The sequence below is a fragment of the Leuciscus leuciscus genome (assembly GCF_965113295.1).
Source record: "Leuciscus leuciscus genome assembly, chromosome: 1".
Classification (NCBI taxonomy): Eukaryota; Metazoa; Chordata; class Actinopteri; order Cypriniformes; family Leuciscidae; genus Leuciscus; species Leuciscus leuciscus.
Window position 1 is genome coordinate 67,827,260 of NC_138725.1, and position 13,262 is coordinate 67,840,521.

The following is a 13,262-nucleotide window of genomic DNA, read 5'->3' on the forward strand; positions in this document are numbered from 1 at the left end:
GTTCTCTTTTACTGAACTCTTCTTTGAAACAGAGCGGAAACATCACAGCAGACAGCTTCCGGAAAAGCTTCTTGGAGTGGGAAGCTGTCCGATTCGAAGTGGACAAATTATGCCAGGAGGACCACTTTGACTGCCCAGCGTGCAACCCAGACATGCTTGCAGTATCCGTTGATGGAAACCGTAAGCACTACAGATTCAAGAGTGCAGCAAGGTACTGTGTGTGCATTGACGGTCCATTACTTTGAAAGAAACTGCTGTGAATTCAAAATCATATGAATATTTAAAGTTAAAGGTGCTGTAAGCGATGCCGGGAGTCGTAACTTCTTGTTGACATTCGAATTGTTGTCAAACAAAACGGAGGCTAGCTAGACCCTCCCTTCTCCTCATCCCGTCTCCTCCCTCCTCCCCTCCCTTCCGGCATAAAGGAAAGTCAAAGTAGTCATTACAAACAAAGTTAAGTTTTACTGATACTTCATTCAATGTGTAATGTCGCCAAGTTAGATAAAGGGTTTTATATAATGCAGAACAGAATGCAGAAAAAGAGAAACATTATTTTAAAATCGTTTTGCCACCTGAAGCTATAACTATAGCTCCCATACAAGGACGCAATAATAGCAAGATAACGTAGCTTCGCGTTTCCCAGTGAGCATAAACAACGGCGGCGGCGTAAACAAATTTAGTCAAAGTTGTCAACAGCCTATAAATGAACATTCAAATTCATAACAAACAGTGGATGAAAACAATCATTCACACAAATTGTCGCCCTACTGTGAATTTGCTTGATCATTTACAATAGAGATTGAGCTCTGCTAGAAACATATATGTTGTATTCACCAAAGTTAACGCTGACTGCATAGTTCTAGCTAATTACATCCTTGGATGTAAACGTCAATTTAGAAAGAAATATGGATTTACCTGTTCTGCAAAAACAGAGCAACTGAATGTGGATCGGAAGCCCTTCTGCCCGGCGGAGTTCTCCCACCTTTAAAAGGTTTTTCCGATGTAAATTCGGGACTTCACGCGTTCCTTATCCTTGTCCCTCTTCTTTGCAATTTGTTCATCGGAATGTCGTGTTTCGGCCATAATTCAAACTTCCCTCTTCATGCTTCTCTCTCCTCCACACACCCACTTCATGTGCACGCGCACTAACCCCCTAAACCCCACCCTCAAATACTTCTTGTCGGTGATTGGCTGGAACACTGTTTGTTGTGTTTCGTGGTGCGGGTGAGCCCAGTTTCTTTTTGTTGCCGTTTGTGGAGCCTGTGGTGTCTACAGAGACCGTGTTTTTTTACAGTGTGTTCAGGGGACAGGCAGCTAGCGGATAGTGAGGAGATGTTTGCTGTATGTGACAAAAAAATGTTTGGCCTAAAAAACGCGTGGCATCGCTTACAGCACCTTTAATATGTATCTCTTTTATTTAGATCGGAGGAAAAAGCCATCTTTGATGGCGTGTTCATCGCGAATGATGATGACGTTGCAAAATTTGTGGACTATGTCCATACCTCAACCAGTCATGTAAACTTGCACAACTTCACTATATTTACCTATAAAACACCACGTCCTACAGAGTACTTTGTTTGAACAAGTTTGGACTGTTCATCTTCCATGTTTTAGGTCTCTGGAAGAGGTGTCTGTGGAGGGCAATGGTCATCGGCGCATGAAACGTCTCAGAAGTCCTCAGGAAAAACAGACGAGGAGGGCCTGGAACTCGCTGTATGTCGTCATGGGGTTCTCCTTCGTGCCCTCAATATGTTCAGGGGGGAGATTTTTGCCTACCCCCTGTACCTACAAAAGCAAATGGCCTGTAAGCCAGTTACATTTTTTGCAATGGATGTGGCATGCAAATACTGGCCTTACCTCCAGAGAGTGACAGAGAAATGCCCTGAGCTTCAGGATCTCCTCACCATGAGGCCATTTCTTTCTGTTTTTCATGCCAAAGCTCATGATTTCAAATGTGAGGTAAGAAAAAATGATTGTCCATGACATTTTCTTTCCCTGAAATCCTGCATAAGATTGTTGCCACTTAGGTTTTCTTTTTTGTTTTCTTTTCTAAATGGAGTGGAGCATATCAGGAGGGGGCTGGTTCGACTCTTGGGGAAGAGGTGGAGCAGTGCAACGCCTTCCTCTCGAGGATTGCTGTTACGACAAAGCACATGTCAAAAGCAGGTAAGGTAACCAGTCAATTTTGATCCTGATGACAATGGTGAGCCACTTTGAGCTCATGCATATATGCTGACTCTGAAAATATAAAGCTCAGAATATTCAACATAAATGGATGGATCGATTACAATACCATCATCCTATTTTATTTGATGTGAGGATAATAAGGAAGGGCAGTGCAATATTAAAAAATACACATCGATTCTTTAGAATCGCGTGGAAAGACAGTATGTCACGTTATAAAAAGGCCCTAAAAGCGGCCAGGGCTGAGCACCTCCGCAAACTAATAGAAAACAAGCAAAACAATCCAAGGTTTTTATTTAACACCGAGGCTAGACTAACAAATAAACAGACGTCACCCGAACAAAATATCCCGTTACAGTTCAGTAGTAATGATTTAATGAACTTCTTCACTGAGAAAATAGAAAGCATCAGAACCACAATTGTAAACGTTCAATCTTCAATCGCGCCTTATAATTCAGCTTCAATTATCACCCCGCAAGAACAATTACAGTGCTTTACAACTATAGAACAAAAAGAGTTCAATAAACTTATCACTTCATCTAAAACAACAACATGTTTATTAGATCCTATACCAACTAAACTACTGAAAGAAGTGTTACCTGTAGTGGAAGAGCCTCTCCTCAATATTATTAACTCGTCTTTATCTTTAGGTCATGTTCCAAGAACATTTAAACTGGCAGTTATAAAACCTCTCATTAAGAAACCACAATTAGATCATAATAATCTAGCAAATTATAGACCCATTTCAAATCTTCCATTTATGTCTAAAATATTAGAAACTGGGCTCTTTCTTGCAACAAAATGATATCTATGAAAAGTTTCAGTCTGGATTCAGACCGCATCATAGCACTGAAACTGCGCTCGTTAAAATCACAAATGATTTACTTTTAGCTTCTGACCAAGGCTGTATCTCAATACTAGTTTTACTTGATCTTAGTGCTGCGTTCGATACTATAGATCATACATTACTCTTAGATCGACTACAAAATTATACTGGTGTTCAAGGACAAGCACTAAGCTGGTTCAAATCATACCTATCTGACCGCTACCATTTTGTCTATTTAAATGGAGAAAAATTGATCATAACTCCAGTAAACTATGGAGTGCCGCAGGGATCTGTATTAGGCCCTCTGTTATTTTCAATATATATGATGCCACTTGGAAATATTATAAGGAAACATGGAATTAGTTTCCATTGTTATGCTGATGACACTCAAATATATATTTCATCACGGCCGGATGAAAACGCTAAATTTTCCAAATTGACAGAGTGTGTTAAAGATATAAAAGATTGGATGACGCGTAATTTTCTTTGATTAAATCCAGACAAGACAGAGGTAATACTTATCGGTTCAAAAAACCGCCCACAAAACCTCGCACAATACAACTTTAACATCATAGGATGTCCTGTTACTTTATCCTCTACAGTAAAAGACCTGGGTGTTATACTCGATTGCAACCTGTCTTTTGAAAATCATATTTCATATGTTACAAAAACAGCCTTTTTCCACCTTAGAAACATTGCTAAGCTACGTAATATGCTATCAGTTTCTGATGCAGAAAAGTTAGTTCATGCATTCATGACCTCGAGACTGGATTACTGTAATGCTTTATTAGCTGGTTGTCCTGCATCCTCTATAAACAAGCTCTAGCTAGTCCCGAACTTCAGAAAGCGTCCAAACGGTCCACAGGGAGTGGGTTCGCGGACGATGGTTGGCGGACGTGCGCGCCGACCCCCCGAAATTTTTGGGGGGTCGGCTGACGCCACGAGCCGACCCTCCCCGAATGACCGACTGACGCGGGCGGGGTCGAGTGGCCCCAACCCCCTCGGGGGCCCGACGGGAGGCCCCCGAAATCCGAGCCCCCCCCAATGCAGTTCGCCATTCATCCTGAGTGTGGCGCCACATGCCCTCCGTCCCACTAACCCACTATTTGTCCGATTGCCCACTAAAGTGACCAAGTGTCCAGTTGCCCCCCCCTTGACCTCTAAGCCACGCCCCCGTCCCACGAACCCACTATTTGTCCAATAACCCACTATATTGGGCAAATGACCCATTGACCCCCCCCCACCCCACCCCTCTCCCAAGCCACGCCCCCGTCCCACGAACTCACTATTTGTCCAATAACCCACTATATTGGGCAAATGTCCCGTTGACCCCCCCCCCAACCCCTCCCAAGCCACGCCCCCGTCCCACGAACCCACTATTTGTCCAATAACCCACTATATTTTGAAAATGTTTTTCCGCCATTCATTCAATGAGCTGCAATTGGACAGTCCCACATGCAATCTGTTGTATGGGTTTTCAGACAGTATCGTTGCTAGACATTTTAATTAAAGTTCCTGTCATGATAAAAACTATTTCACTGCACTCAGCAGGCCCCCCAGAGTCCGTAGCACCAGGTTTCATCCCAGAATTCCACTGTCCGCGAAACCACTATTTTGCACAATGGAACAAATGCTACGTGGGATCTCCATATCTCAGCTCAGGAGAAGTGTAGAGAGCCAGGACTTGCACTCCTGTCTGCAACTCATCGCCCTCTGTCAGAATCCAAGGTTTCGAGAAGATCCGAGAAACCTTAATTTTCTACCCCAAAAAAACGACAGGCTATAATGATGCCGCGCTGCTGGTGCAGGAGCACGATTACGACAGTCGCCCTCCCCCGGGTGAGTGTAACATGTTGTTATCCATTACAATATGTTAGATTAGATTAGTATATATAGCCTGTCGTTTTTTTGGGGTCGAAAAAAAAAGTTTCTCTGATCTTCTCGAAACTCTGGATTCTGATAGAGGGTGATGAGGCGCAGACAGGAGTGCAAGATTGGAGGCTCTAGAGCCTTCCAGAGCTGAGATATGGAGATCCCACGTGCCATTTATTCCATTGTACAAAATAGTGGTTTCACGGACAGTGTAATTTTGGGATGACACTTGGTGCCACGGACTCAGGGGAGCGAGCTGAGTGCTGATAAATGGTTTTCATCAAAATATTTTGAAAGTTAATCTTAAAATCCACGTGTCGCAACGCCACTGTTTTCCCGCCAAATAGTGGTTTCGCGGACACTGCATTTTAATGCAAATTAAGCACTGAAATGACTTGAAAATCAGTGTGACGTGTTCAGTCGAGTGTGCTTAGTACAGTGGAGGTGGTTTAATTAACGAGAATCGACATCACACATGACGGGACAGCAAAAACACATAAATGTCCCAGATCCAACCTATTCAGTTTCACGGACACTGCATTTTTATGCAAAACGAGCACTGGAATGACTTGAAAATCAAAGTGACGTGTTCAGTCGAGTGTGCTTAGTACAGTGGAGGTGGTTTAATTAACGAGAATCGACATCACACATGACGGGAGAGCAAAAACACATAAATGTCCCAGATCCAACCTATTCAGTGGCAGCAAAATAGTGGTTTCACGGACACTGCATTTTAATGAAAATTAAGCACTAAAATGACTGAAAATCAGTGTGACATGTTCAGTCGAGTGTGCTTAGTACAGTGGAGGTGGTTTAATTAACGAGAATCGACATCACCCATGACGGGAGAGCAAAAACACATAAATGTCCCAGATCCAACCTATTCAGTGGCTGCAAAATAGTGGTTTCACGGACACTGCATTTTAATGAAAATTAAGCACTGAAATGACTGAAAATCAGTGTGACATGTTCAGTCGAGTGTGCTTAGTACAGTGGAGGTGGTTTAATTAACGAGAATCGACATCACACATGACGGGAGAGCAAAAACACATAAATGTCCCAGATCCAACCTATTCAGTGGCTGCAAAATAGTGGTTTCACGGACACTGCATTTTAATGAAAATTAAGCACTGAAATGACTGAAAATCAGTGTGACGTGTTCAGTCGAGTGTGCTTAGTACAGTGGAGGTGGTTTAATTAACGAGAATCGACATCACACATGACGGGACAGCAAAAACACATAAATGTCCCAGATCCAACCTATTCAGTTTCACGGACACTGCATTTTTATGCAAATCGAGCACTGGAATGACTTGAAAATCAGAGTGACGTGTTCAGTCGAGTGTGCTTAGTACAGTGTAGGTGGTTTAATTAACGAGAATCGACATCACCCATGACGGGAGAGCAAAAACACATAAATGTCCCAGATCCAACCTATTCAGTGGCTGCAAAATAGTGGTTTCACGGACACTGCATTTTAATGAAAATTAAGCACTAAAATGACTGAAAATCAGTGTGACATGTTCAGTCGAGTGTGCTTAGTACAGTGGAGGTGGTTTAATTAACGAGAATCGACATCACCCATGACGGGAGAGCAAAAACACATAAATGTCCCAGCTCCAACCTATTCAGTGGCTGCAAAATAGTGGTTTCACGGACACTGCATTTTAATGAAAATTAAGCACTAAAATGACTGAAAATCAGTGTGACATGTTCAGTCGAGTGTGCTTAGTACAGTGGAGGTGGTTTAATTAACGAGAATCGACATCACCAAGGGATTCACTGGCTGAAAATGACTAAGTCAAAAACAGCATCCCACCTGCAACTTAATTGACAGGGCCCCTGTGCGCTGTCCGTGGACAGTATGAATTTATGCAAATTTTGCACAATTAATGGGTGAAATGTACACCAGTGTGTTGTGTTGTGTCCCCTGTGTGGTGTACAGCAGGTCTGACCTCATACAATGGTCCGTTGAATCCCTGTAAGGAATTGTGGACTTCAGCACATATGCTGAAATCCCCAATTCGTTACAGGGATTCACTGGCTGAAAATTACTAAGTCAAAAACAGCATCCCACCTGCAACTTAATTGACAGGGCCCCTGTGCGCTGTCCGTGGACAGTATGAATTTTTGCAAATTTTGCACAATTAATGGGTGAAATGTACACCAGTGTGTTGTGTTGTGTCCCTTGTGTGGTGTACAGCAGGTCTGACCTCATACAATGGTCCGTTGAATCCCTGTAAGGAATTGTGGACTTCAGCACATATGCTGAAATCCCCAATTCGTTACAGGGATTCACTGGCTGAAAATTACTAAGTCAAAAACATACGGGTGAGTTTTTGGGTAGATACAGGTGAGTCCCCCCCCACCCGAGTTGAGCCCCCCAATATCTTGAGTTTCATAGGTCCCAGGGAGCTAAAACTCGGTACGTGTACTGACTGGGCCATGCGCAGTCGAACGGGCTCGGTCTCGTCTCTCTAGCGCCACCAGGTGCTGAGATATGGTAGTGCACCACCCTTATTTTTGCCCCTATTGAGCTCAAGTCTTGTGGGCATAGCAATTGTGCCGCAGCTGGTCGATTGGACTTTTGACCTTTCGACCCCTGAACGAGGTCGTAGGTCCACCAAACTTTTCCGCCCGCTCCAGGGGACCGTGGCGAGATGGAAAATGGCGCCCCCTAGTCGATCGGCCCTTTCCGAGCGGTGTCCGCGAAACCACTGTGGCAAACGCATTAATTTAATGGGTGGGTGGGAGCTTTATAGAAAAGTCCCAGGGGCCACAAATTCGGCACGGTGACCCTTGGGCCCACCCCGAGCGACATACCGAAAGCGCAGGGCTCTAGAGCGAAGGCAAAAAATTTCAGCCTCTATTGGGGATGCGAAAGTGGACTGAGTTTGGTGGCAGTGAGGGATGGGCGTTTTTTCAGGAAGGTCCTAGAGTTTCACACTTCGGGGCCATGTGTCAGGGGCCCCTGGAGAGACAAAATCTCAAATATCAAGGTACCACGACACTGCGTCTACGAACAGGGGGCCGTCCCAGGTGCCGTTTTTGATGGATTTCCAGTGTCTTTTTTGACCTTTTGACCCCTGAACGAAGTCGTAGGTCCACCAAACTTTCCCGCCCGCTCCAGGGGGCCGTGGCGAGATGGAAAATGGCGCCCCCTAGTCGATCGGCCCTTTCGAAGTGCTGTCCGCGAAACCACTGTGGCAAACGCATTCATTTAATGGGTGGGTGGGAGTTTTATAGAAAAGTCCCAGGGGCCCCAAATTCGGCACGGTGACCCTTGGGCCCACCCCGAGCGACATACCAAAAGCGCAGGGCTCTAGAGCGAAGGCAAAAAAATTCAGCCTCTATTGGGGATGCGAAAGTGGACTGAGTTTGGTGGCAGTGAGGGATGGGCGTTTTTTCAGGAAGGTCCTAGAGTTTCACGTTTCGGGGCCGTGTGTCGGGGGCCCCTGGAGGGACAAAATCTCAAATATCAAGGTACCACGACACTGCGTCTACAAACAGGGGGCCGTCCCAGGTGCCATTTTTTAATGGATTTCCAGTGTCTTTTTTGACCTTTTGACCCCTGAACGAAGTCGTAGGTCCACCAAACTTTCCCGCCCGCTCCAGGGGGCCGTGGCGAGACGGAAAATGGCGCCCCCTAGTCGATCGGCCATTTCAAAGCGCTGTCCGCGAAACCACTGTGGCAAACGCATTCATTTAATGGGCGGGTGGGAGTTTTATAGAAAAGTCCCAGGGGCCCCAAATTCGGCACGGTGACCCTTGGGCCCACCCCGAGCGACATACCGAAAGCACAGGGCTCTAGAGCGAATGCAAAAAAAATTAAGCCTCTGTGCAAAATCTCTACCTCAAGGCTATTTCACTCTCACTCTGAAAGGGTCTTTCAGGCCTTTAAATCATTTGATGTCGGGGGAGGGGCATTTTTTTTAGGAAGGTCCTAGAGTTTCACGCTTCGGGGCCGTGCGTCGGGGGCCCCTGGAGAGTCAAAATCTCAAATATCAATGTACCACGACACTGCGTCTACGAACGGGGGGCCGTCCCAGGTCCCATTTCTTTGATGGATTTGCAGTGTCTTTTTTGACTTTTCGACCCCTGAACGAGGTCGTAGGTCCACCAAACTTTCCCGCCCGCTCCAGGGGACCGTGGCGAGATGGAAAATGGCGCCCCCTAGTCAATCGGCCCTTTCGAAGCGGTGTCCGCGAAACCACTGTGGCAAACGCATTCATTTAATGGGTGGGTGGGAGTTTTATAGAAAAGTCCCAGGGGCCCCAAATTCGGCACGGTGACCCTTGGGCCCACCCCGAGCGACATACCGAAAGCTCCGGGCTCTAGAGCGAAGGCAACACATTTTCACCCTTTAACCCTAATCTCTGCCCGATGTCTCTTTGACTTGTATACCCTAAGAGCCTTTTGAGTGAAAGTTGGTTATAAGTGGCACACTTCTGTTAGGAAGGTCCTAGATTATCAAGCATCGGGGCCGTGAGTCGGGGGCCCCTGGAGGGCCAAAATCTAAAATATCAAGTTACCACGACACTGCGTCTACGAACGGGGGCCGTCCCACGGGCCATTTGTTGGTGTAGGGCTTTCACGGACGTGCAGTCTCTTTTTTGACATTTCGACCCCTGAACGAGGTCGTAGGTCCACCAAACTTTTCCGCCCGCTCCAGGGGGCCGTGGCGAGACGGAAAATGGCGCCCCTTAGTCAGTCGGCCCTTTCGAAGCGGTGTCCGCGAAACCACTGTGGCAAATGCATTGATTTAATGGGTGGGTGGGAGTTTTACAGAAAAGTCCCAGGGTCCCCGAATTCGGCACTGTGACCCCTGGGCATGCCCCGAGCGACATACCGAAAGCGCAGGGCTCTAGAGCGAAGGCAAAACATTTTCCCTAACCCTACACCTAAGCCTAAAACTGACATTTTCAGCCTCTAACATTTCATGGGCGAGTTGGAGTTTTATAGAAAGGTCCCAGGGGCCCCAAATTTGGCACGGTGACCCCTGGTCCCGCCCCGTGTGACATACCGAAAGCGCCGGTCTGTAGAGCAAAGACAAAAAAATTCAGCCTCTATGTTGGATGCGAAAGTGGACTGAGTTTGATGGCAGCGATGGATGGGTGTTTTTTCAGGAAGGTCCTGGACTTTAACGCTTCGGGGCCATTCATCGGGGGCCCCTGGAGGGTCAAAATCTCAAATCTCAAGGAACCACGACCCTGCGTCTATGTACAGGGGCCGTCCAAGGGGCCCTTTGTTGATGGACGTGCAGTGTCTTTTTTGACTTTTCGACCCCTGAACGAGGTCGTAGGTCCACCAAAGTTTTACGCCCGCTCCAGGGGGCCGTGACGAGACGGAAAATGGCGCCCCCTAGTCGATCGGCCTTTTCGATGGGGTGTCAGAGAAACCACTATGGAGTGTCTTTTTTGACCTTTCGACCACAGAACGAGGCTGTAGGTCCACCAAACTTTTCCGCCCGCTCCAGGGGGCCGTGGCGAGACGGAAAATGGCGCCCCCTAGTCGATTGGCCCTTTCGAAGCGGTGTCCGCGAAACCACTGTGGCAAACGCATTCATTTAATGGGCGGGTGGGAGTTTTATAGAAAAGTCCCAGCGGCCCCAAATTCGGCACGGTGACCCCTGGGCATGCCCCGAGCGACATACCGAAAGCGTAGGGCTCTAGAGCGAAGGCAATTTTTTTTGTGAAAACTATAGTTGTTTATTGGACAAATAGTGGGTCCGTAGGATGGGGGCGGGGCTTGGGAATGGTCGGGGGGGTCAACGGGACATTTGCACAATATAGTGGGTTATTGGACAAATAGTGGGTTCGTGGGATGGGGGGCGTGGCCTGGGAGTGGGGTGGGGGGGGGGTTAAGGGGACATTTGCATACTATAGTGGGTTATTGGACAAATAGTGGGTTCGTGGGATGGGGGGCGTGGCCTGGGAGTGGGAGGGGTGGGGGGAGGTCAAGGGGACATTAGCATACTATAGTGGGTTATTGGACAAATAGTGGGTTAGTGGGATGTGGGAGTGGCTTGGGGGTCGGTGGGGGTGGGGGTAGGTTTGGGGTATTTATGGGGGCATTAACTCAGTATCGCCCCCTAAGGCTGTCCGTATACCACCTATTCCGGGGGAATTGGGAAGTGCTTTGCGGATGCAGAGGTTATCACAAAGTGACAAATGCCCACTATTTAATGGGCAGTTGTCATCCATATACGCCCTACGGTCCATCGGGGGCACTATGAGTCCAATGGCAGCTTATTTGTATGGGCGTTTTTCCATGAACAGCCTATTTGGACTACCTACAGTTAGTCCAAAATGCCGCCGCTAGAGTTCTTACGAGATCAAGAAAATATGATCATATAACACCGATTTTATCATCACTGCATTGGTTACCTATAAAGCTCCGTATTAATTATAAGATATTGCTACTGACTTATAAAGCCCTAAACGGCTTAGCTCCAGTCTATTTGACGGATCTTCTATCACCCTATAATCCATCGCGCTCTTTAAGATCACTAAATTCAAGGCTTTTGGTCATACCTAGGATATCTAGAACCACCAAAGGAGGGAGAGCATTTTCACATTTGGCTCCAAAACTCTGGAATAGTCTTCCTGATACTGTTCGTTGCTCAGACTCGCTCTCCCAGTTTAAAACTAGATTAAAGTCGCATCTTTTCAGCCAGGCATTCATATAATCCTACAGTTCAAACTACAATCCGGCCTCTAGCTCATAAATGCCAGAGGAGAACTGGCCCCCGACTGAGCCTGGGTTCTCCCAAGGTTTTTTTTTCTCCATTAGGTCACCTGATGGAGTTTTAGGACACCATTAGGTCACTTGATGGAGTTTTTTGGTTCCTTGCCACTGTTGCCTTTGGCTTGCTCAGTTGGGGATATTTTGGGGATATTTAACTTAATTTTATCAATCAATAAATTCCTCTTGAAACAAACTTTGTTGTATTATTTTAATGTAATACTGTGAAGCTGCTTTGATACAATCTGTATTGTGAAAAGCGCTATACAAATAAACTTGACTTGACTTGACTTGACATCAGAGTACCATTCACCTACTGTCCTGCCATAGTGCTCTATGCCATTTGACTACTGTCCTGCGCCACTGTTTCATGCTATTTCTTCACTATCCTGTGCTATTTACCTAACCCTTTCATGGGACAGTAATCAAATGGCACAAGACAGCAGATTAATAGTTCCATAGTACTGTAAGTTATTATCTCTGAAAAGTTTGTGATTCAAGTCTGCACAGTTTCTTCTCCTACTGCTACTGGAAAGAAAGGTGATAATCTCATATTTTTTATTTTTGCAGGACGCATAGACATGCTGACGATCATGGCCATGCGCTGGAACCAACAAAAGTTTGACAACTTGGCTTCTACCCTTGCCCGCCGATATCGGAAGGTAAAGACACCAGTTTTCCCTTATGCAAAATGCATAGCGATATTGTAAAATAAAATATTAAATGTTCATACCATATATATTGATAGTCCAAGTACATACGAATATACTGTATATTTAATTAGTGTTGTATGTGGTTTTCTAATAGTGAAGGTACTTCACAATCCTTATCAACAATTATTGTTAAAGTTGTAGGCGTTTCCCTCATTGTCATTTATGTTTGAAGGCCAAAATAGCCCTGCAATGCCAGTTGCATAACCTGGAGGCCATGAAAACGGTAATGGACATCTCAGACAGTCAACTGGAGAGGTGGATCTTTGATGTCAATGAGTGGGCAGAAGGTAGGATATACTGTTTTATACTGTTTGATATGGTGCTTGATGTATCACTTCTGACTAAGCTTGGCTGCAATTCCAAAGAGGCTCATTGTAATCGTAGTCAAAGAGCACACACTCTGATTGCTGATGACGTGTGGACAAGATTATCCCCATGGGGACAATAAAGAACCTAACTATACTCAAACTTAGCTACAAGTGTAGCCTCTCAGTTACAGAGAAATATGAAAAGATTGTTGAGGCTTTATTTTGCTCATACACCAAAAATATTTTTTCATGGAATCAAGAAGCATATTTCTTATCTCTTCATTTCTTCCTCTCAGCAACAACATCCCCAAATGATGCTGATGTTGCCGCTGTTGCCAGCCGAATAGAGGAGCTGGTGGCAAGTGTTAAGAGGAGGTCCCAGCGTCTTTATAAGGACAGTGACGGATGCAAAGGACGTGCCCGAATCCGCCGAAAGATCAGGGAGGAAAAAAAAATCGTAAATTCTGTAGTGGAGAAGTATAACACCTTGGTTCCTAATGCAGAAAAACTGACATTGGACACCATTCTATCTGACGAGATTGTTTGGCCATGGCAGCTTACACACGGTGGTATGTACACAATTCCGTTGACTTTGTGAAATAGTCACATAGTAGG

General features: G+C 45.8%; 1 protein-coding gene across 1 annotated transcript; it reads left to right on the plus strand.

Moving 5' to 3' along the window:
* Window positions 1-2,067: 2,067 nt before the first annotated feature.
* Window positions 2,068-13,245, plus strand: LOC309498965 (uncharacterized protein; the record flags this gene model as incomplete). Its single annotated transcript, XM_082169959.1, has 4 exons — window positions 2,068-2,166; window positions 12,197-12,288; window positions 12,512-12,626; window positions 12,944-13,245. Exons 1-4 carry the CDS (start codon window positions 2,154-2,156, stop codon window positions 13,243-13,245), a joined length of 522 nt encoding a protein of 173 aa, XP_082026085.1. The 5' UTR covers window positions 2,068-2,153.
* Window positions 13,246-13,262: the final 17 nt, after the last annotated feature.